At 45.8% G+C, this 25,558-nt stretch overlaps 1 protein-coding gene across 1 annotated transcript in view; it reads right to left on the reverse strand.

Moving 5' to 3' along the window:
* The window catches only part of Kcnq3 (potassium channel, voltage gated KQT-like subfamily Q, member 3), a 247,272-nt gene that overhangs the window by 220,919 nt on the left and 795 nt on the right, over positions 1-25,558 (reverse strand). Inside the window, exon 2 of the mRNA XM_013025131.1 lies at positions 25,260-25,554. Within this exon, the coding sequence (XP_012880585.1) occupies positions 25,260-25,554 (295 nt within the window). The remainder of the gene's footprint in view (positions 1-25,259; positions 25,555-25,558) is intronic.

Consider the following 25,558-nt stretch of genomic DNA (forward strand, 5'->3'; position numbering starts at 1 on the left):
AACATGTCAGAAAGGAGAGCCCCCAGATCTCATGGAGAAAAGGTCTTTGCCAAAAATCTTCCACCTCCACTAGCCATGTTTCTCCCCCTTCCCAGATTCCCCCTTCCAACGTTCCCATACACCTGACTCCCACCCCTGCCGCATCCCATAGCCCGACTTGAGTCTTACTGTGAAATCATCGCATCATCTCCAAATATGCTGAGAACCAGTGGAGAGAAGGCAGTTGGTGCTGCAGTCCGTTTTGTGTTCTTAATTCTGGAGCAAGTACTGAGATCTAAGAAAACAGTGTCGATTAATACAGGGTAGGGGCCCAGAGTTCTGGGTTCTGGATCTGCCCATCCTGCTGTGACACCAAGGGAATCAGCAGCCCTTTGAGATTCTTCCATAGCTAACTGGCATTGCTCAGTGAATTAATCCTCATTCAGAGCCTAGGATGCTACTTCAGATCAGAAGCCTGGAAGGCACACAGAGACTGGGAATGCTGTCCTAAGTGCCATAGCAAGACACTCATGATCAATCTTCTGAAGCCCATCTCTGATAACGAAGAGTTGCTGATTGTACACTGTCATCCCTGCTTCCCAGGGAGGCCTTCAGAGAGCTCAGAGGGCGTAGGACAAGCGCCAAGCCCATATCTGTGCACTTGGCTCATCCCATGCCCCCTGCTCTGTCCCACCCTCCTGGCTCAGTCATTATCACCACCAAGCTCTGCATAAAGCACCATTTCTTCACTGTGTATGGGAACCAGGTCTTTGTCTCCCTGCTCCAACAAGAATCAGGTGTCCAACCCCTGAAGAACCTCTACTGGATGTATCAGGATCAGTCAGGTTATTCCAACAGGTGAATAGAGACCAAACTCTATGGGGTGCCCAACAGCAATGGAGTTGGGATTACTACAGGAAAGCAATGGGTGTTGGGCATTAGCTAATAGAGTGGCATCACTGCTGTGAGTGTGGCACAGCTGGAAAGGGGCCTCCTTGCTCTACAGGGTGGCAGGAGACAGAGGGTGTGGGGCCAGCAAGCATCCTTGGACCTGGACAGTAGCACGCATGGATGTTGGTGACAGTGTTTGCAAATGACCACATAACTTAGTAGAGGGTAAGAGATGCTAAGAGAAATCCTGTGGTTCAAACTGTGAGAATGTCTTCTCGTTCTATGCTGAACAATCAATCATAAGCCCATTTCCCAGGAAAGCCAAAACTGATCAAGGCACAGAGACTCACTGGTATCATGGGAAGAAGTAGAATGAGATTTGGACCTAAATCCCCAAACCTCCTAGTGCTGGCTTTACACTGCCATGTTCCTGTCACTGTTACTTCGTAAGGCAGCACACAAAGACCTGGTCTTTTAGAAAGGAACTGAGTTGGACCCAATATCATGACTAGAAGTGAGGCAGCCATTAGCAAAGGCTTGTGGGGAAAAGACAGAGCCAAGCAGGGCAGGGCCAGTTCTGAGGCAAGGCAGAGCCTTCCACCTGTCCCCACCGTCCACAGCAAGGTGGCCTGTCACTCTCTTGTCACTCCCACCAACTTATGGTGGGCAGAGACCCATTTAATTTTTTTTCTATCACAGGTCAAGCCCCAGGCCCAACTTAAATATTCAGGGATGAAAATGAATAAATGAATGAATGAATGGAGTCAATGAATGAGATCACTGCACCATGACACAATAATCATTGGAAGAAGGAACAAGAAAGAGGACCTGATAAACAAGAAAGTCGGAAAGGCATCAGCCCCAGCCCTCCAATCCAAATAAAAACTTCCCTTCTCGGGGCCTCTTAACATTACCATTAGTCAAAAAGAAAAAAAAAAAAGTAATGAAAATCGTTACTATCAACATCATTTGTTGAGCTCTTTCTGTATGCAATGCACTTCCTACACTAAATCACCCCTCAAACTTCACCACTATCCCAGTGTAAGATGAGAAAATGCAGATTCTCAGAGCTTACAGAACCGACCTAAGGTCATACAGTTACCAAAAGCCTGATTTAATCCTAAGGCTGTTTCTACATTTCTTCTAAGACATTGCAGGATTTCACAGGAGGAATTCCTGTGCCCTAGTTTCCTGCACAGTGCTAGGCACAAAACAAGTGTGTACCAGAGCCACCAACTGGGAGAGCTACGTTTAACTACTTGTATCTCCTGAACACTAAAGCTCCTGCCAGGGGAGAGGACAGAGGAGTCACCAGCTCCCTTTACAAGTTAGAAACGCACTGGTGATTTTCCAGCATATGTTTAGTCCTGAGAACTCTTTAGCACATCCTTCTCGGCATCAAACCTACCAGGCTTAAACTCCTGTCAAGCCAAGGCTTTCACTGCAGCCTATGAGATTAAAGCCTAAATTATTAGATTAATTAATGACTAATTTGGAAACTACTGTGTCAAATTGCTTGGCAAATTGCACCATGCCATACGTTGGCCTGACCTCAGGGCACCCTGCCCAGAAGGAGAGCAAAAAGGCCAAAGGGAATTTCCAGGCTCTGGCCTCCTCTGTCACCAGCAAGCTGTGTGTCCTTAGGCATGCCCCTTCCTCTCTCTGGGCTGGGCTTCTTTATTCTTGGAACTGAAGCTCAAAGCTGGATTGGGAAGTCTCTTGGGAGAACCTTACTTCAACATGATGAAAGCCACAAGCCACACCAGGAGGAGCTTACATGTCATCAGAAATTCCCAGGGCCGCAGAATCACTGGCACTTAACCAACCCATAGTTAACTCCAGGTAATTTCCACAGGATTTACTGCAGCCCTGAAAGCTATTTGTGAGTGAAGTGATGTATATTTAATATGGAGTTCTCTCTCCATAAGCACATAAATTATCCTGGGTGTCCCATGGACAAAACTAACTACTGAAGGCTTGTTACACACAGGCTGCCCCATGCTGTTCCCATGTGTGTGTGCGTGTGTGTGTGTGTGTGTGTGTGTGTGTACACTTGGCCTCAGGTGTAATGGCCCAGATGATCCATGCTGACTAGTGGCTTTTTGTTTGATCCTACTCAACAAACATTTCCCTTTCAATTGTCAGACACCTGCCGGAGGGAAACAAGGCCTGCTTGTCAACAAGCTCATGAATGGGGTCCTCACTCTCTCCTGATGTTCATCTATCTCATCCCCAAAGCAGAACATCCCAAAACACACCCCGTGGGGGTGAGTTGCTGGCTTCAAAGAGTAACATGTACAAAGAAGATGTTTAACAATTAATGACCCCGTGACTGTACACAACTTTAATACAAGGCTGGGGTCATCAAAAGAGACAGCAGGAAAGATGCTAGCAGTTCTGGAAGAGGGACCAGGAGAAATGACAGAGAAAGAAAAACAAGAACATGGTAGCTGGACGTGCATGGCAAAGGAGCGAAGGAAAGAGATCACAAGAAAGAGAAATGATTGAAGGATTCTAAGAAACCAGAGGCACCCAGCTGAAGTACTAGAGAAACAGAAGAAAGAGATCATAAACCAGAACAGAGACAAGGAAAACAGAAAATCAATCAAAACACTAAAGTTGATTTAGGAACCAGTCAAGAAAAGTAGGTCCCCATGAATGGCTTAGGGTAGAACCACAGGGGCAAGCAGTAGCTTTTTACTTTAAACCTGCCTTATTGTAAAAGTGATGAACAGGGAGATTACAGTTACATAAGTAAGGTAATGAGTACATTTCTTTTTAAACACTGTTACCCCCCCCCATGTTCTCCTGCTTACCTCTTCCTCCTCCCCCATCCCAAGTTGTATAGTGTATTTCCAACATACTGTCAAGTGAGTATCATTGTTGCACTAGTTCATCCTTTGTCCTGCTGTTTCTATGATTCCTTTTCCCTTTTCCCTTCCACAGATCTGACAAAGGATACAGAAAACTAAAACAGAAAGAAAAAAAAGAAGTAACTGTCTACAGGACATAATAAGAACCTCTTGTTTCCAATTCTTGGAGTTCATGTTGATATACTTCATTATATATGTTCCTATACACTTAGCAATTGGGTTATTGAGATTCCCTGTTAAGAATGTCATTGATATATTCTTGTTATTACAAATGAGGGAACATGTAACCTACTTTTCTTTGAGCCTGGCTTACTTCACTTAATATAATTTTTTTCCAGGTCTTTCCATTTCCTTACAAATTGGGCAATGCCATTCTTTCTGATGGAAGCATAGAACTCCATTGTGTGTGTGTGTGTGTGTGTGTGTGTGTGTGTGTGTGTGTGTGTGTGTGTGTATCAGTCACATCTTCTTGATCCATTCATCTACTGAGGGGTATGGAACCTGGGTTGTTTCCATATTTTAATTATGGTAAATTATGCTGCAATGAACATGGTTGTGCTGGTAGCTTTACTATGGTCTTATTTGTCCTCATTTGGGTAAATGTCCAAGAGTGAGAGTACTAGGTCATATTTTAGTCTTTTGCAGAACCTCCAAACAGCTTTCCATAGTGTCTGAACAAGTTTATACTCCCACCAATGATGTAGTAGTAGCCTTTTGGACACAGTGGAGATGGAATTATATGCATATATTCCTTTGATTAAAAAACCAAGACCATCAGCAATATTTTGACTGCTAAAAAGAAAAGTACATGCAAGCAAAGATGTGTACCACATCTAGTATATGTCATCCACTTTTCTGCTTTCTGTGGATCTGTACCCCAGCTGTGAGTAAAGGGGGGAGCATGGGAGAGCTAATGCAGGTGGTTGCAAGAGTGATGCTTGCTAATGTTAGATAATGTTAGATGCTGTGATTGACAAGTACTCCACCCTCTGCTGGGAGTTTCTTAGACCTGCTTTGCAGCAGCTGACATGCTGTCTCATGATGCTGACTGGTAAATGAGTCTAGCAGTGGGTACCAAACCCCAGCTAAGTCAGTACATCATGAACATGAGAACTATAGGGAGGGGGCAGTCCCTCTCCTAGGATGGAGAGAAAGCTCACAGACTAAGAGTGGCCACGGTGTCCTCTGCACGGGAAGTGTCTACAGAGACAAGCAGTGATCTCAGCTCATGTCTGGGCAGTCTTCCAGCTCCTCAGGTAACACTCCACCTCTCACCCCATCCTGTTCTTTGTCTCCTTTGGAGTCCATAAAGCAACCTCAGCCTGGGACTCAGCTGTTTCCAAAAGGGCTCCCATCACCACTCTCTAAAGGGTTAAGGGTGTTCAAAAGCCAATGTCTCCTCCCCCAACAGGGGAAAACAGGGTACTGGGCCTTGGTGTGGAAAGAAAAGATGCAAAAAGGAAATAAAAAAGGAGGGAGAATGTGCATTGAAGGGGATTCTGAATTTTCACCGCTGCTGTTTTACAGCTAGGGAAAAACTCAGCAAAAAAGCAATCTCTGGTCACAGCTAGCGAACTATTCTTTGCATTTCCATCTTTCCAGCCCACGTTCTGTGCCATTTGGATTTCATGGTCTAAAAATATCTCTCCAAACTTCCAAGTCTGTTGGCATGGGGCTGGTGGACTTAGATTTTTTTTTAATCCATTTGCAAATGTTTTTACCCAGCTCCTCTCCCCCCACCCTCAAATCCCTATTTCTTGCTGAATCATTTCCATCATTCAGTCTGGCATTTATTGTGAGCAGGAAGGGGGAATCATCTTGAACACAAATGTCAGCCCTGGCCCTCTCCTTAGAGGATGCAGAGGGAGGGCGAGGAGGGAGGCAGGGCCAGAGCTGGCTGACAGTGGAGCATGTCACCATGGTACAGGAGAAAAAGCATAGGCCCTCATTGCTTATGGCTGTGGGACTCTCACTAAATTATTGGGCCTCTCTGAAAATTCTCCTGTGATGTGGGACTAATGGCATTCAGTACAGCCAAACATCTACAGGAACTCAGTGGGTTAGAACACCACTTGAATCCCCACCGGCAAGACAGGAGCTTCCTAAGGGCCCGATTCTCAATGTGAGCCGCCATCTTGGCATGTGTAACAACCACCTGACTTCTTACACCCCATCCATCCCTTCTCCAGCCTGAGGAAAGTCATCTTCAATAAACACACATCAGAGCAGGCTCCGCACAGCTGTGGGCCCAGGTGGCCTTCAGATCAGACTGGAATGTTCTCTGTGATCTACATAGCGAGCTCAGTTCTGTGCCTTCCTCTCCCAGCAGCCTCCCCCACCGCCTGCTCCAGGGCTCCCAGTGGGTGCTCCTGCTCTGCTGTGATCTGGCTTCCATTTCAAGCCCTGTAAATCAGTTACCTCTCCCCTTCCTGTGGCCATTCCTCTGAGGGTTAGGTTTTTCTCTTCTCCAGTAACTCTGACCACTTCTCCTGTGCTAGCCCATCCCACACCTGAAAGTTCAGTTTCTCATCACAGAACGGGCCTCGGAGTTCCTAAGGGGAAGCTTGGTGCCCTCCTCACTTTCATCCAAGCTAGGTAGATTCAGCCTGTATGAGATGACTGGGGCTTTAGGTCATCCACTGCCCACCCTGCTCTCTCCTCAGGTTGTTCGGTCAACATACACATTGTAGGCTATGCTTGAGCTGGGAGCTTAGGACACCACAGTAAACTTGCCCTGGTCTTTGCCCTCCTGGAGATCACAATTTAACACAGATAAATAGAATACACAATGGACAGCTTACAATAGTAACAGCACAAGGCATCCTGCTCTGAAGGATAGGATAACAGGTAAGACCCACTTGGGCCAAGCTGATTGGAAAGGCCTCACCTGGGACCTGTGAGGAGCAAAGGCCTGGAGGGGAGGCAGGACAAGTGATGGGCTGAGGAGAACATAGGGAGCAGGGGATGCTGGGAGACACCTGGTCCAAAGGAAGGAGTGGGCAGGCAGAGACCAGGAGCGTGGTGTGTTCCAAGATAACAGACAATGCCGAAGAGCTTCCAGGAGGGGAGCAGAAACAAACTCATTGGATAGACAAGGCTGGCTCCTGAGTGGAGAAGGAATGGGGAACAGTGGGAACCAATGGGAACCAGCAAGTTCAGATGCTGAGGGAGTGGAGGCCAGAGATGCCGGGTGGCCTTCAGTCACTACAGAAAACTCCCTGAAGCCATCTTGTACAGCGGAGCTAGCTTGGTATGTCAGCTTTCCTACCACCAGACCTGGGCCCACCCTGGGGTTGCACAGCCCTGAAGTAGCCTTCACAGCCATGGTGTCCCCAACCTCAGGCCCAAACCGGCAGCTGCTTCCTGGTGGTTCTTCTCCCTGCACTCCCCTCCACAGCAGGACTGTCAATTTATCCATCTGATTCCTGTATTCTTAGAACACATGCCCTTGACTCGCACACTGGACTAACATGCTCACATGCAAACTGGCTGAACGCTGCTGACCAGCACGGATGCCTGTGAGGACACGGCAGAGAGATGGTCCAGCCACTCAGAGGAAGGCATCTCCTCCCCTGGCGGCCAGGCTCCTGCCCAAACCTGTCTGTGCCATGCCCACACTCAGCCTTCCAAGGCCATCACCCAGAGCCGGGGCTCTGTTTAGAACTTGACTCAGACACTGCAAGGCCAAAGGAATTATTCTACAGGGTTTGTTCAATGCAGACCTCTGCCTGGAAGTATGCTGACACGGTGGGCCTGTGAGGGAAGCAGGATATGGTTGGGACACTCAGGAAGGTGCTGCCAAGACAGCCTCATGCAGGGGCAATTTGCATGCCAGATCCACAGGAGCGCAGGGAGACAGAACCAGAAATAGATTGAGAAAGGAAGCACTGGCTGGTCCTCAGGCACATCTGCGTTCTGTGCCAGCAGCATCTGTGACAGCTGTGTGCCTGTGGGCAAGTCACCCCACGTCGCTGAGCATCAAGATCCTCTTTCCTACCCCAGGCCAGTAGCCTCCTTTGCCATGGGCCAGGCCTGTACCCACACCTTTCTGGAAGTGAACTCATCAGTCTCTGAGTACTCTATAAGCCTGAGACCCTCACCCCCATTTTACATGTGAAGAAGTAGAGATCCACAGAAATGAAGGAATGGTCCACATACCCAGATAGCAAGGGATCTCTCAACACTCCTGTACTGCCAACCTTCTCCTCTCTACTGCCTCTGCCAGAGGGCAGCAGGTGAAATGGGCTTGAGTAGCCAGAGAGATGTGGGTAGGAGCTGGGATGTGTTAATATGGCTTAGACACCCAGGTTCAGGACATAGTACTCATAATAGTGAAAAGATGGAAGCATCTTAAGGCTCTAGCAATGTGCTTTAAACACTGTAGACTAGTATACAGCCATAAAACGGAAGAGTCTTTTGACACCTGTTACAACACACTTAAGGATTTTATGCTAAGCCAGTTGCAAAGGGGCAAATGCTGATTCCACTCATGGGCAGAACTTTGAGAAGTTCAATGCTATCTGGAAGAAAGAAGGAGAAATAGGGATCATTTCTTAATGGGTACAGAGTTTCAGCTTTTCAAGGTGACAAAATTTTTGTGGATGGGTGATGCTAATGACTATACAACTGTGTAAGTGTACAGCTGCCTAAAAACAGTTTAAATGACCTATTTTAATATGTATATTTTGCTACAATTTAGTTTTACACACCATGAGTCCAGAGGAGGATACTCTAAGGAGAGGAACACAAAGGTGCAATGCTTATGCGCATCTGATAATCAGAAAATAATCATTTCAAAAATACATATTGAAATGAATGCTAGGAAATGGAAACAAGGGATTTTCTTTGTTGTTTTGGTTTTATTTTCTTTTTGTCTGTCTTCTTTTTCTTTTGTCCTTGGGAGGGCTAGGGGGCACAGAAACAGAGGGACAAAAGGTGAACAAATGTAGCAGTGATCGTCACTAGACACTATGTTGAAAATGAACTACACAGCTTGTGGGTGGGGAAGGGGGGGAAAAGTGGGAGAGAGTGAGGGAAGGAGTGACATGGTCAAAAGGAAATGTCCTCTTCCCCTGGCTTGTGTAGCTGTAACCCCTTGGTACATCACCCTTATAATAACAATAAAAAAATTTTTAAAAATGAGCTGGGTGCTAGTGGCTCAAGCCAATAATCCAGCTACTCGAGAGGAACCAATCTAGAAAATGACGATTCAAGGCCAGCCTACGCCAAACGTTCGTGAGACTCGTCATAACCATGGGCTTCTTCTGTTGTCCTTCCCCTGTTATTCCAGCTGCATGGATGGCTGAGATTGGAATAATAATTTAAAAAAAACAGTTCATGAGACCCTCATTCTCATCAGAAAAGGCAGGGCAAAGCGTCAACTGCCTGTCATCCCAGCAGGAAGTAAAATGGGAGGTAAAGCAGGAAGTAAAATAGTTCCAATTGACCTAAGGGGGGGAAAAAAAGACCCTACTTGAAAAATAAAGGAGCAGAAAGGATCAGACACATGGCTCAGCAGTATAGCAAAATGCAAAGCCCTGAGCTTAAACCTTCAGGCTGCCAAGAAAGAGAAAGGGAGTTGAGGGAGGTGAGGAAGAAAGAGAGGGAGGGAAAGGGAGAGGAGGAAGGAGAAAGAAAGAAAGAAAGAAAAGTGTTCCTACTCTGACCTCCAAATCCCTATTGTTAGTTATTTCTCTCTTCGCATGGTGTTCATCATAGATAAAGTTCTAGAAGCCATGATGATGATGATGATGATAAAAATTCTTTCTCCTTATTTCTTCTTCTTCCTCCTTCATCTTCTCCTCCTCCTCCTTCCTCTCCCAGTGTTTTTGGATGTGAGTTCCTTACATCAACTTACAGCATTGTCATATCCACCCCTTGAATTGTATTCTACTATTATCTCCATTATGTAAACAAGGAAACTGAAATCCAGAGACATGAAGTAACCTGCCTGTGGTCACACAGCTGGAGTGCAGGAACAGACCGCAGCCGCACCAAGACTGTGCAGCTGAGACATGTGCCACATTTATGCTCAAGTCCTCCCTTCCCCCTTCAGACAGCAATGCCCCAGCTCAGACACAAAGAATTCTAGGCCAAGGGAGGTCTGACTGTCCAGATTCTTGGATGAGTGTGGGTCTCCTCCATTTACAACATCAGCTTTCCTCTGCTATAATTTTCAATAGAAGCAACAAGGTCCCAGCTTAATTTGTTTCATGCAGTGACACTAATTAATGTTCCCAACACCAGTAGTTGGGGAATGAAGGGTGTGTGTGTGTGTGTGTGTGTGTGTGTGTGTATGCATGTGCTAATTCTGGGGCTTGAACCCAGTGCCCCCCCCACTTCCTTTTTCATTCAAAGCTGATACTCTACCACTTGGGCCACAGCTCCACTTTCAGCTTTTGGCTGGTTAACTACAGATAAGAGTCTCACAAATTTTTCTGCCTGAACTGGCTTTACATTGCAATCCTCAGATCTCAGCCTCTTCAGTAGTTAGGATTACAGGCTTGCACAATCAGTGTCTGCCTTCAATTGCATAAAGCCTGGGATATATGTCTTATCACAGTTGGAAGCTGTGATTGCATCATCGGGCAGGAGTCCAGGATACCCAAAATCCTACTGAGATCCTGACGCTCTGAATAAACAGAGACCCGATCACTCTCCTTTCACATGCTGGAGCTGAACCCTGAACATAACATAACATCACCCAACCCTGGCCTTCACAGGTAATCCACTCAACTATGTTTTCATTCACTACCATGAATCTGAGGATGGACATCGGGCCATAGGGGTCTCTATGCCCTAGGTCTCTTCCTAGTTGTATTATATCAGCAACTCCACAGAGACAAACGAATCAGAAGCAAGGATAGCCAGAGGAGATAATGATCTTTGACAAAAGTAATCAGTTTTGCTTGAGATCTGCAGAATTGAAAACACAAATACCTTCAGACGAGGTGATTAAGGTGAGATGCACATCATCCGGTCCCAAACCTCACTCATGCATGTGATCACCCACATCCTGCAGGAGCCACTCCGATATCAGCTTCTCTACAAGATGGGCCTTTAGGAAGACAGACCACCATCCTCTGATCAGTTGGCTCACTGCTTAATCTAAGTTCTTTCTCCATCAGTGCCTTGCCTCTCAGACTGTTTTCTGGAGAGCAATGAGCAGAAAAATTTCCTGCCCAATGCAGAACAGCTCCATCCATCCCATTTATTGCTCCTCTGAAGATAAATTCTAAGAAGTATCTAATCACCTAACTTTTCATCAAAGAAGGAAATGTGCAAAGACTGGCCCAAGGTCACAAAGCAATTCTACTTAAGAAAGCCCTTCTGCTACAGTTCCATCATCTGTCAGCCTCTCACCATCCAGCTACCCTACCCTCCCACACCTACACAGAGCCTGGGCTGCAGCCACCGGGCTAGGGTTGCTCTTTAACTGCCTCTCTGCCACCAACTCCTATCCTGATCTTCACTCTTCAATATATCTCCTCCTCCCAAGTGCTGCCTCCTCTGGGACACTTGCACAGCTGTCTCTCAGAACCAATCCAAAGTCCATGCAGAGTTTCATTTTTCAGTCCCTATGTCTGTCTGTCTGTCCTTGTATGAGACCTGGTCATTCCCATTCCCATTAACCGTGGCATGACCAATGCTTCACTGCCCCTGTGCTGTCCTGTGGCCTCTGGATTCTTCTGGAATGGGGCTCAGGAAAGTGCAGCAGCTTGCTGGCGCTGGCATGGGTGGCGTCACTTCTGAGGCCAGAGCAGCACTGCAGCTATGATGACTCCTCCCCCCATTTCTATCCCCACCAGCCTGCAGCCGACCTTCCAGCAATCACGTCGGGGTGAGGTCTCCAGCCCCCTGGATCAGGCTCATTCACAGATCACCCTCGGCCCAGCATGGCCTCCTTCTAGTGCAGGATGAATCAAATGAAGCTGAGCTCCACAATGAGAAGTCTATGAAGGTTTCCCAACTATCTCCCTTCTGTCCTCCCCATAACCAATGATAGTTCATTAGCCACAGTAGCCTCTAGGAGGCAAAGAAGAAACTTCTGGTTGTCTCTTCCTAGCTCAACAGAAATGCTCTACTTAGACATTAAAATAGGCAAGTCTCATGAGGGCACTCAAAGGTCAAGAAACCATCCTGCACCCATCAAGTAATCAGGGTGGAAAGGCAGTGAGTGGATAACTCCAAAGCCCTCATGGAGAGGGATGGGCCCTATAGCCCATCCAGTCTGCTGGATCTCACAGCAGACACATAGCCACTGATCCACACTCCTCCATCTTTCTCCTCCTACCAAAACCCAGTTCTGACTTAGAATTGGCTGGAGTCAGAGTTCTAAGTCAAGAGGGTAGATTTCATGGATGTAACCTCATTGTCCAAGATAGAGGGACTAGGGGACACAGATTTGGTCAAGGGTGCATACAGGAAAGCTCACTGATTCCTATTAATCTGGTCATAAGAAGTGTGGTTCTAGTGGACTCAGCTGATGGCACACCAGTGTACACTGGTGAACATCACCTCTCAGGAAAACCATATTTCATGGATATCATTTTGTAACAGGGAAGGGCAGTGGAAAGATCTGGGCTGGCTTTGCAACTAAGTAGGCCTCAGTCTTAGATCTACCACTCTGTAAATGGGGGACACCTGTTCAGTAGGTTGGAGGACTTATATGTGGGCCTGTTTCACCTCACAACTAATTTATTTTAGCCATTCCAGGATCTGAACTCAAGCCTTTCTTGATCCAAGATTTCAGCATGGCTTTTTGCTAGAGGTAAGTTTTGGAAAGAATTTTTTTTTTAATCTATGTGAGTCTTGAACCATAAGCCTCTGGATCTCAGCTCCCTGAGTAGCTAGGATTGCATGAGCCACCAATGCACTGCGAAAAGTTATCTTTTCATATACCATCCTATCTCTATTCTTCGGGAGGAATCACTATGCTACCCACATGATTCTTTTCCTGCTGTGGGCAGAGAAACTAGTACAAAACTTGGAATTCTCCTTCACAAGAGATTTATCTGTCTTTCTCTTCCTATTTATCCACTCGACCATTTATTTATGTCAGTGTGGACTTGGGAACATTTAGTTTATACTATGATCATACTCCAAACACTACTTTATCTTATTGCACAAACTGAGCCAGTTTTGGCCACTGGGAGTTCTTTCAGCTGGCTCTTGTGTCCCTTTGGCATCCCAACAATGTGGATTTTTAAAGCATTTCTTTACATTCTGGCACTACAAGATGCCTTGGTCTCATATATTTCCTGTCTGTGTCTTAGAACAAGTCCTTCCTTCAAGATTCGTATCTTCTGCACAAAGGCATCAGAATCCATGCCCTGCTCAGTATGTTCACACAGCCTCCTTAATCTCCTAGGCTCTCTCGGCTGACACTGCCAGGAAATGTTATCCCAGCCCACACATGCACACCGAGTTTAAATGGTTTTATACTAACCATTCATTTACAGGAAGCTTAACAGTGGTTTATATGCCTATATTCAAATCCAGCCAATTACTACATGGACATTCTAGACACCTTTCTTCATTGTAAACTCGGGCTCCAACAGTGGATAACCTAGCCGGCCACCACCATGTTCTCTTCACTGTTCACTTCCAGTCACCACATGGCCTGCATCAGGATTTCCAACCTCATTCTCACCGAAAGCCCTTTCGTCCATGGGAGTACAGTGTCCACCTGCCCTTCCTCCTGCCTTCAGGTAGACTCCTCTCTGGCAATCACTCTGGATGGCCTTCCTCTCCCATTCCTCCTCCTTTCATTTACTTGTGATTCTAATGGATTCCTTTGTCACCACATAAACTCCCTTCTGGCCTCTGGATTCTGCACCTTTCACTGTGTAACACAGTTTAGTGTGGATGTATAACCACTTGTCCATTTACCTATTGAAAGAAATCTTCGTTGAATCATGATTGGAGATTATGAATAGAGCTACTATAAAAGTTCACAGAAGGATTTTGGTGTGGAGATACCATTTTTGATCATTTGAGTGCATACTCAGGGTACTACAGTAACACCATGTTTAGCTTTGTCACAATCTGTCTTTCAGGGTAGTTAAACCATTTTTCATTCCTACCAATCATGACTTAAGAGTTCCTAATGCTCCATATCATTGTTAACATTTGCCACTGTTCTTGTTGGGTTTCAGCCACACTCATTCTAGTAGATCATTTCATTAGGGAACTTACAGTTCTGAGCATCAAGTCTTTCATATGCCCATTGAACAAAATACTTCTTTAGCAAAGTACTCTTTTTAGATCTTTTCTGTATTTTTTTTGTCAGTTGTGGGACTTGAACTCTGGACCTGGGCTCTATCCCTCAGCAATTCAGCTCAAGGCTATTGCTCACTTGAGTCACAGTGCCCCTTCTAGCTTTTTCTACTCATTTTTTTTTTACTCGCATAGTAGTTTTTTTCACATTTTATTTTATTTTTTTTATTGTGAGAATACCATACAGAAGAGTTACAATTACATGGGCAAGATAACGAGTACATTTCTTATCAAGCACTGTTGACTCCTCTTTGTTTCCCCTTCCCATTCCTTCCCATACTCTCCCCCCCCACCAAAGTTGTAAAGTTCGTTTTCGACATAACGACTTGTACATCTCATTGCTGCAATAGGTCCACCTGTATCCCTAGTTAAACGATTTGTTTTTGCCCTTCCCCTCCACAAATTATACCAACATCAAATACAGTGAAAGCAGGAGTTATACCATGGGGGAGGGACATACAAAGCAACATAGAAATCATCTTATAAATATGTTAGAAACAATCACATGAAAATAAAAAAAATTTGAATACTTATCTTGGGGTTCATTCCCCTAACATCAACTTATCTGACCTTTCCTGCTTGACTCAGACTAGTTATTGCAAATAAGCTTTTTCTACTTATATGGTGCTGAGGAATCGAACCCAGGGCCTCATGAATGTGAGGCAAGCACTCTGGCTACATTCTCAGTCCATCTTTTGTGTATTTTTAATGGAGCTGTTTTCCTCACTATTGAATTTTGAGAGCTGTTTGCATGTGTAATATATGTCAATTTCAGATATTTTTCAAATACTTTTCTTCCCCAGCCAGTGCATTCTTTTTTAACTCTCTTGACAATGTCTTTTACCCATTATATTTCATAGCTCCTCTTCTGCTGAAAAGAAAAATGGGGGATTGCAGTGACTTTTTGATACTGTCACTTTAGTTTTGACTAAAGCTATCAACTGTAAACAGTAAAAAATCCTCTTGCTATTGTGTGACCTTGGAAATATACTGAAAACCACTGAATTATTAATTTAAAATGGTGGGCTTTTATGACGTGTAATTATATTTCAATCATACATCTGTTTGCAAAATGAAAACCAGCAGCCCCCAAGAGATTGTGTTGAAGGAGAGTTCAGAATTGCTGAACACAGAACCATCACAACACTGAAAATATTTGAGCCCTAGACACAACAGGTCAACAAAAACTAGAAATGAGAACTATTACTATTATTATTATCTGAATATTGAAGACCTTTCCCCCTTCCTCTTTTTCTACACTCCTGTGTGCACACATATACATGAATATGTGCTTGGTTAACTCACAATTTTAGTATTCAAAGAAACAAACAAAAAAACCCACTAAGAACATTTTTCCAAATATTCACCCTCTGAAATAGTTGTTTAGAAAGATAAAAATTGGTCCACATGACAAAATAACTGAAATTAATTTGGTAGTTTTCAAAAAGTTAGTTTGAAGTTCACACTAAAGCTACCAGTACATCTATATTCACTGCAGCATAGCTAAGCTATGGAACCAACCCAGATGTTCCTCAGTAGATGAATGGATCAAGAAAACGTGGTATATATACACAATGGAATTCCATCAAAAAGAATGACATTGCCCAATTCATAAGGAAATAGAGGGTTTAGAAAAAATTATATTAAGCTAAGTAAGCCAAACCCAAAGAAAAGTAGGTTACATGGTTTCCCTCATTTGTAGTAATTAGAATGTGCCTATAAATCTACAAGTAAATATAATGGATAGTAAAAGACAAAAAAAATATACTTGAACATGATAAATTACACAGTGAGAACAAAGGAGGCTATTCCTAGGAGAGGATCACAAGGCTCAATAGCTATTATGATCATATAAAATGATGTTATTGAAATGAACTACAAGCATTTTGGTTTTGATTTTTGCTTTTTATCTTTTGTCGCTGCTTTTGATTTCTGTACCTTTTGTTCTATATGCAAGTTTATTTGTTTGGGGGAGAATAAGGCGGGAGGACAGAAACAGTGAGACAAATGCAGCAGATACTCACTGGACGCTATGTTGGAAATGAACTATACAATTTGGGGGAGGGGACTAGGAGAAGATGAAGGAAGGGGTGACACTGTTCCAAAAGAAATGTACTCATTACCTGACTTATGTAATGTAATCCCTCTGAATATCACCTTTACAATAAAAATAAATTAATTAAAAATAAACTAGTCAGTGTGGCTACTCAGCAAACTCATTTTTAATATTTATTGAGCTGTTATTATGTGCCAGGCTCTGAGCTCAACAGCACCCGGTTCCTGTGGAGGATTAGAGACAACACTGGGGAAATATATCAAAGAAAGAAGAAATTATTTTTAAATCATTTTGAATAAGAAAATGTAATCCAAGAGCACATAAGAAAATCCTAGAGGAAAAAAGAGCCTATAAATGAAATGAATAAGGCTGTTGTACTGGTTGAGCTAACATTTGTCCCACAGTCCTGACAGCCAAAGTAAAAAGAGAAACAAGGGCATGCTATGTAATTCATTTTGTAGGAGATGATAAAATAATTCATTCAGGAAAGAAATGTATGTTATTCACTCAAGTTCAGCTCAAACCTTCTAGATACATCTTCTCCTTCTATGTGAGTAATCAGGCTGTAGAGTGAGTGTGTTTAAAAGTCAATATAATTATATAAACCTAGTCCTGGGCCACCTAGAGCTTGTGACCTAGGCAAATGCTATCCTCAGAAGCATCATTTTCTTTAGCAAACCAAGCCAGGCAGTAGAATCTTCTCTTTATATACCTCTTCTTCCTTCTCAATATAAATTCCTTCCTTTACCCATAACGGTGCATAAGAATCCCAAATATTCTAACAAAACTTTATCCCTCTTTTTATTTAGGGGCAACATCTTAGGACAAGAAGACATGGTAGGAGTTCAACACTGGCCCAATGAAATCATTCCTATCACAATCGGAAAAGAATGGGAAGTGATGGCTGCTTATCATATCCCCCCTAAACCCAAACCAGGCTTCGGACTTCATTAGCCCATCTCTCTTACCCTTGTTATGTGGACAAGGTAAGCTCAGTATGCAGGTGAGCTAACACATTTGGGAGGTACAGGGTTTACTGAAGGTTACTCAGCTAAAACATGATTCAGGGAGGATTCCAAGCCAGGATTTATCTATACCCATACCTGCTTCTGTCTTTGCAGCTGCAAACTTTATGGAGCTGGCACAGTAGCCATTTATACCTTAAACTCTGGGCTATGGGTATTGTATGCTTGCATGCAAGAAACACAAAACCAAAAACCAAGTCTTCACTCTCTTTAAGTGGCTCAACCCAGAGTTCACTAGCTCTAGGTTTATGATTCCCATTTCTATATCAGTTCCTATCCCTGCATCAAGTCCAGCCTCTTTCCTTTAGTCAGAAAAAGTTAGTCCTTTGTGTATAACTATACAACATAGCCATGGTCAAGTGAGCATTAGAAAGTCGAGGAAGAAGAAGATGCTAAGAGGCTGCCCATGTCACAACATCCATAGCTTTAGGTTGATGGAAACCTTCCCTGACCCATTCAAACAAGTTTACCGGTTCTAAATGGGCTTAGTACACATATGTATTATGTAGTTATCTCCTCTACCATGAGATCCATAGGACAGAAGCAGACTTATCCAAGCCTGGATTTCCATGACTCCTTTTTTAAGTCTCCTATCTACTAGACATGCATTCATTGCTGAGTGGTCATCCACATATCTCATAAGGAATATATCAAACCCAAAATATAAAGATTTGTTCCACAAAATTCCTTCACAGCCAAATAAGGTGTTGAAGTCATGGCACCAGATAGGAATTCAAGAAGAAAGCTCAACGTTTCCTTTAGCATGCCAGAATTGTGAAGTGGACTGTTAATTACTTCCCTGCAAACAAAAACTTAGATATGGGGCAGAAGTCACAGTACAGTTCACAGCCAAGATCCTGCTATCTTCTCAACAAAAGATGTGTAAAAACAATCAGAATCTCTATTTCAATCTTGCTTTGAAAATGCTCAAGTTTCTCACATTATAAATTAGGAAGCTGATTCGGGCTTTGAAAGTATCACCAAGTATCACAATGCCACTCAGAGTCACAGTGCCAGCAAGCCTGGGTATCTGTGCCTTTATTTGCTGAACCTACTACAATCTCAACAGGGACACAGTTTCTTACCCCAAAGGTCAGGACAGACAGTGGCTGGGTAACCAGGTACTTTTGAGAACTCAACAATTCAGTAAAATAGTAAGAGCTTTCAAAGATCTGCTGTCATGGGATAACCAGATATTGTGCCCACGTATTTGCAGATACTTTGAATTCCAGTTGTTTTCCCCAAATGATGAATTTATATTTTAAAAAATCAATGGAAGTAAAAATCAGTGGAGTACAATCTTTAGGTCTCAAGACTTCCTTTAAGAATCATAAATGAGTTAGAGGTGTGGCTCAAGTGGTAGCATGTCTGCCTGAGTTCAAACCCCAGTACTGCCAAAATAGAAAACAGATGCATGGGTGGACCTTGAGTTGGAAGGCTTTCTATATTTAAGAAGCACAGCAGGTGTAGCAGTGGGCAACTTACCACCCCTCGGAGCACACTTCTAGCTCTAATAGCAGGTGGCTTTGTGCAAACCCCAAAGATATCTGGCACACTGTTCTGTGTAAGAAATTCCCTTGCTCCTGGGTGCACAGAAGCCACCACCAGTGGTGAAGCTGATGGATCATCCTGGGCTCTTGCACACCATCTATCAGAATTCCCAGCAAGACTGAGCCCCTGGGGAACCTGTTCGTGTTATTGCATAATTCAGACTATCTTCTTCCTTTCTATCCTATTCCCCCACTTTCCTCAATGTTATTATTTTTCTCCACTTTCTGGAAATCACTTTCCAAAGTGTATGTTCAGGGTAGGAATGGTGCTACCTCCGAGGATGCCAAGTTGATTCTTGGAAGATGGGATCAAGTAGAACAGAACATGCCTGACTCTGTAAATATCAAGCCCGGGAACATGTACACTTTGTATACACAGACACTGAACTATCGGGATGAAAAGTTAATGTGTAGGGAAGCTGAGAGCAGACACAATAGAGCAACACGGTGTTGAATGAGCCACCTGCACGGTGCTTTGACTCCAGTGAGGTTCTGGGGAACACAAGCCAGGCACAGGTCAGCGGTCAGCCACTCCTAAGTCCTATCACCACCACCTCCCTGGATCCTGGCAGCAAGTTGGAGATAGGAGATTTGGGGTCCACTGCTCAGATAATGAAACTGAGGCTATTGAACACAAAAAACAACTTATTGAAGAAAAAAATCAACAGAAGACTTTCCTAATAGCTGAACTAGCATTCTCTAGGCTCTTAGCCACACCCAAGAGAACCATCTATCACCCTCAACAAACCCCACCTACAAATATTATGGATGACCGATAAGGAAGGAACGGAGGATGGTGATGCTCCAGAGGTGACTTTAGGTCGACCCAAGTTATTGTAACATGAACATTCTGAATGTCTCACCTCAGGGCACTCAGTGGAGATCAGAGACTAATTTAGAGGACTGGACTCGGAGCAAACAGAGAAAAGATCCCAGGTCTAGAATTCCAGCAGGAAGAAAAATCTTTCTTGGCAAAAGGCCACCCATCAAGAATCCTTGTACTGACACTCAATCAGTGGGACTGTAGCTACCTCATTCCTTCATTTACAAAAGACCTGTAAGAATCAAGAAGGCAGTGTGGGCTCAAGTGGTATCATCTGCCTCTTAAAGGACTATGTGGGGGCGAATTGCCTTTCTGAAAAAAATGGAGTAACAATTATAAATCCAGAGGTAAGAGCCTTGGGGAACACTGAGACACACAGGGGTTAATGGACAAGCAGCGGAGGTAGCTTTGTTGGAGGACTGACTCCTAAGTCCTTCCCTGTCAACAGTGTGTCAGCTTAACTACTCTGAGCCTCAGTTTCCTCTTCTATGCAGTCCCTTCCAAGTGTTTCTCTTCTGCCAGACCCCAAACTCCACATCCTCGTTTAAGTAGGTATCCGCTGGTTAGTTCAGATACTTGCTGATTATTAAGATCTATCTATTTTTCTAGACCAACATCACCAGAAAGAAAAGCATCCATAGCTGATAGGAGTTGAATAGGGCAAAACAGGAAGGAGCAAGGGAGAAAGTGATGCACAGTTTGGTAGCACTAAGTGGGCCAGAAGGCCAGGCTATATGTTGTGTTCTTCTAGTAGAGTATTTCCAGGTGTTTTTGGTTAAGCTCTCACCTCACTCAAGAGGATATCCTGATGACCCCAGCTCTGCCATCCAGTAGTTCCAACAGCACAAGACAATCACTTAGCGTCCCAGAGCCTCAGCTTTGTTTGTGAGAAGGTCTGTTCACCCTCCCAGACACTGCTGGCCACTTGATGGGATCCCATCTCTTTTCCTTACCTGTGGAGTGACAGTCCCAGCACAGGACGTCCCTGCTGCCTAGAGATCTGATACACTGGGGCTGTGCATGCCAACCGTAGCTGCTCCCTCATTCTATGTGAGTGACTTGAAAACTGCAAAGTCGAGAGCAAGGAGATAGGCAGGGAAATCAGAAAATGTAGACAAAAGTAAAATGATATTATTACGACACGGGGTCTCATGACATGTACAAAAAGGTGGTCGATTAAGATGGGAGCAGCTGGGCACCAGTGGTTCACACCTGTAATCCTAGCTACACAGGAGGCTGAGATCTGAGGATCACAGTTCAAAGCCAGCCCAGGCAGGAAAGTCCATGAGACTCTTATCTCCAATAAACCACCAGAAAACTGGACGTGGTGCTGTGGTTCGAGCGGTAGAGCACTTGCCTTGAGCTGAAGAGCTGAGGGACAGCAACCAGGCCCAGAGTTCAAGTCCCACACCGACACACACACACACACACACACACACACACAAGATGGGAGGCAAGCTGGGTACTGGGTACTAGTGGCTCATATCAATAATCTTAGCTACTCAGGAGGCTGATAGCTGAGAACCATGGTCCAAAGCCAGCCAGATCAGGAAAGTCCATTAGACTCTTCTCGTCAAACCAGCAAGAAGCTAGAAGTGGAGCTGTGGCTCAAGCAGTAGAGTGCCAGCCTTGAGTGGAAAGACCAGACAAGGGCGTGATACCCTAAGTTCAAGGCCCCGTACTGTCAATAAAAAGGTAAATTAAACTATTAAATTAAAAAGATTGGAAGTAAAAGAGAGAAATTACTTACTGAGGGCCTATGAGCACAAATCTAGGTGCTTGTATCCACCTTGTATGACTTTTAAAACTCCAAGCCAGTCCCTCCAGCAGCCAAGACAGCGTCTGGATCCTTGGGTTTCTCCACCCAATCTTGCCTGCCACCTGTCCCTGGAGCCAGCCCACCTTAGGAAGCAATCAGTGGGTATTTTTCAAGATCATTTCCCCTCAGTTTGTCAAGAGGCAAATGAGTGATCCTATCCAGCTGGCTGCTAAAAGACTGGCCAGGGCAACAGGATGTCTGGATAGTGCCAAGCCAGCAACAGTGCCAAGATGAATCCAGCACCTCCCTGTGAACAGGCTGGGCAGGGGGAGTTCTCTGACACCCTCAGGACAGCCACTGTACCAGGTGGGCAGCAGGGGGACTGTAAAGGGACCCTGATTCAGAATGCCTGAGGATCTGGGTTGATTGCATTCCTATCCACTATTTATGCCTAGAAAATGTTCATGGAGAGGGCAGTATTTTATCACCCCCAAGTTCCAGGTCATCCCAACTTAGCTCTACAAAGTCACAGCAACCCAAGGCCAGATGTGAACTGCAAGTTCAGCACACCTTCTGTAACAGCAGAGCACCTTGCAGCCAGAGGATGAAAATGTGGAGCTGTCATCAACCTCCCCAGAGGTAAAGCATGCACTCCTACCTTTTCTTACTCCCACAATCCAAGATTCCCTAGGACTCTGGCTCCTAATTAAAATCCTGCAATGCTGACTCGGCCTGCTTACTGCTGCCGGTGTTGCGATCATGGTAGGAGCTCTTACAGCAAAATCTTGATTAACCAGAATCCTGAGAGAATTATTTTATGCCTCCACACCGCAAATGCTTGCTTAGTACCTACCATGGGCTCTGGAGTCTCCCAGGGATTGAGAATGCTAAAATTGAACTACACCCCCCCAAAACCACGCTCCACAAAGCAATGTGTAAACTTGTAAAACTGGGGGTGGGGAGGGGTGTTTCACTGAGGAGAGGAAATTCCAGTCCAGCCTTGGGGAAGTGAGGAAAGGCTTCCTGGAGGTAATGACACCCCAGTTAGGCCAAGGTGAAGGTACAAGGATGGACTTTTAAGGCCAGGAGCAGGGTGGAGGTTTGATTGATTTCCACGTTTCCTGTATTCTATCTTTAGGGAAGAGAAGAAAAAAAATCTCATCTCTGGGTCTGGTTCATGTTAAAAGAAAGAAAAAAAAAAGCATGCTCTAGTCTGTGCGACAATGGTCAGCTGAAGCACAGGCCCTCCTGCCACTAGCCACAGCCCAGAACAGGGTCACACAAGCTTCAAAGTATGAATTTCAATGTCTTGAAAACTCCTGAATCACCAATGAAGGTTCAGCTATGTCTCACTGCCCGGGCTCCCTCCCGAGCCGCAGGAAGGAAGGATATGGGTTGCACTCACTTACCAAGCATACCTGAGCACTAGCGGTTCAAACACAGCTCACAAGATTTCTTGTACATCCTGAGTTAATCAGAATCTACAGTCCCATCCTCTCACCCACATTTTTCTAACACTGCTGTTCCCTGTGTTCCACCAGACCCTTCTGTGATCCCCCAAATTCCCATTTCCCATCACTTGACAAGGATGTGCTAGAAAGGTAGAGGCATGACCACAGGGTCTTTCCCCAAGGGGAAAGGAGTGCTGAGCAATGCCCAGCCCAGTACCCAGTCTCTCACGTCTTGCCTGAGAGTCGGACTAGGGATGGGGGCTCAACAACAAAGCTCAACCATTCCATTAAATGCGGGATCTAGGACTAGACATGGTGGTGTATTCCTGTAATCCCAGCTACCCAGGAGGCAGAGGTAGGAGCATCATAGTCTCAGGCCAGGTAAAAAACTGGGTGATCCCATTTTTAAATAACCAAAGTAAAAAAGGGTGAAGAGTACGGTTCAAGTGTTAGAGCACCTGAATTCAAATCTCAGTACAGAAAAACAGGAAGAGAAGAGAGTTCCAAAGCATTAATTATATGATCGTTGATGTTTTCTACCTTCATAATATGAAAATGGTAATTTTCATGAGAGAGAATCAAGCATAAGGGTTAAGTAAAATTTACATGCATGCTTGTGCCTGACTGGGTGGCTAGCCTTCCTTTCCACAGGCTTAAACACTCCTGGAAACTGAGCTACAGGTTTCTGCCTTCTGAGATTGCTTCCAAGTGAAGAAATGATTAAACAGAAGGATGACACTGAGACTCTGCCAACCCTAGGCCCTGGCTGCCCCATCTTCAAACAAGACACAGCACGGCTGCAAGTGCTGGCTAGGAAAAGCAGGAGGAGGAACCCCACAGCTGCAGCGGAACCCCACGTTTGAAAGGCAGCAAAGTAAACACCGGACAACTGTGCAAAAAGAACGCCAGTGTGTGTATCTGCGTCCGTCCAGATCATCGGTTGTGCCAGTTCTCCCTGCCCCCGCATTCCACCATTCACTTGGCTTCTGTTTCATTAAAAGCAATGCTGGAGACAGAGATAAATGTATTTTAAGTCCTGCTTTGCCTTCAAAATAGAGCAAATGAGAGTAACCATTGCTAAGACATCTCCCAACACCTGCAAAGACACATACACACAGACGCCAAACGCTTGACTGCCCCAAATCCACGTTCAGGACAGGATGCTCCCCTCCTGCCCCCCTCCTGCTGGCCCCTTAGTTTCCAGGGAGGCACCCTCTCCAAGCTTTGGTCACCACTGAAGAAACCTGTTGCAATATGTATGTAAGGTTTTGTGTGGACGCCCCCACCTGGTGGTCAAATCAGGAAAAGCACTTCTAACCAGGAAGGCTGGGAGATGATAGTTGGACCAAGTCCTAGGTCTAGGGAGCCCTTCCCACCTAATCAGTCAATGGGTCAAAGGGAGAAGGAAAATCCACTGCTAGGCCTAAGGAAGGATGGCTTCAAGGTCACCGCCAACTTCCTACCCAAACCCTGGCAGCCCTTCAGCTTCCTCAAAACCAGCTATCACATGGCTTAACCAAGGCTAGACAGCTGGCAGCTGGCAGCGCCCTCCAGCCTTGGCGTGTGCCCCCACGAGCGAGCGAGCCAGGATTCTAGTTCGGGGTAAGGAACCTGGCTAGCATCCTCTTCCTCTCCCCAAAGGCGGGAGGATTTTTTCATCCCAACTCTCGGGTGCTGGGGGAGTTCCGTGCTCCAGCTGGCCACGTTGACCTGCAGACTTGGGGAGGTCTGGGGCAGCAAACCTTCTCCAGGCTGACCTCTCATCTCTAAGGAGATGGGGCGGTAGTGTGTGTGTGTGGGGGGGGGGGGGAATATCAGAACCTACATCACGAGGATGCTTCAGACAAAATAATCCCCAACCCTCCCTGCCTCCTGGCAGTGTTAACCCCCAACCTCAGCCCCAGGCTTGGAAACCCCGCCCCATCGCCAAATCAGTTGCCCTAAATGCCCCAGAGTCGCGCATTTGGGCCGGTCCAAGCCCTCTTCCTGCCCCCTTCCCCCCACACTGCCCGCATCCCAGCAACACCAGGTTCTTCCTGGCAACGAGAAGGAGGGGTACACTTCGTGTAACACACACACACACACACACACACACACACACACACGCAGCAGGGCGGTGAGCAGTGCGCCACTCCCCTCCCCAACTCCGGGGCTTGTATATCATCCAAACTCAGTGCTGATCCCCAGAGAAATGATCCCCCCACACACACACACACCCAGCGGTGGATCAGGACTCTAAGTAGATCCTGTCTCGTCCCGCTCAACCCCCTACATTAATTAAAAACAAAAATGACACTTTTTTTTTCTAAGCTTGCATATCAACCCCGGAAGGTGCTATTGAACGCGCACCCGCGCGCACCCACGCCAGTCCGCTCTCCGAATTCGCTGGGGAGCCGCGCGTGGCTCTCCCCAGCCTCGGTTTCCAAGATCTTGGGAACGACTTGCACACGCACAGACACACACGACAGAGGAACACGCGCTGAGCCGCCGCCCCCCCCCAACCAAAACCACCCAGACTTCCTGGGAAGCGGGGAGCCCTCGGCCCGGGGGCGCCCCGAGCGGCGGGGTACTCACACCAGCGCGTGGTAGAGCAGCGCCCAGCCCCGCGGCCTCTCCAGGGCGTCGTAGATCAAAGTTTGGATGCGCCGGTACTTGGCGTTGTTCCTCTTGACCGGGCGGCTCAGGGGGGTCTTGGCCAGGAGGCCGATGCCCTGCGGGGTCCTCCGCAGCCCCTCTTCGCGGCCACCGCCCTCCAGCAGCAGGGTCCCGTCTTTGTCAGCTCCGGCCCCCAGCGCCAAGGTGACTTGCTCCACGTCGCCCGGCGCCAACCCCACTTTGCGCTCCTCGTCGCCCGCGGCCGCCGAGTCCCCTCC

Source organism: Dipodomys ordii, unplaced genomic scaffold (genome assembly GCF_000151885.1).
Source record: "Dipodomys ordii isolate 6190 unplaced genomic scaffold, Dord_2.0 Scaffold82, whole genome shotgun sequence".
Taxonomy (NCBI): Eukaryota; Metazoa; Chordata; class Mammalia; order Rodentia; family Heteromyidae; genus Dipodomys; species Dipodomys ordii.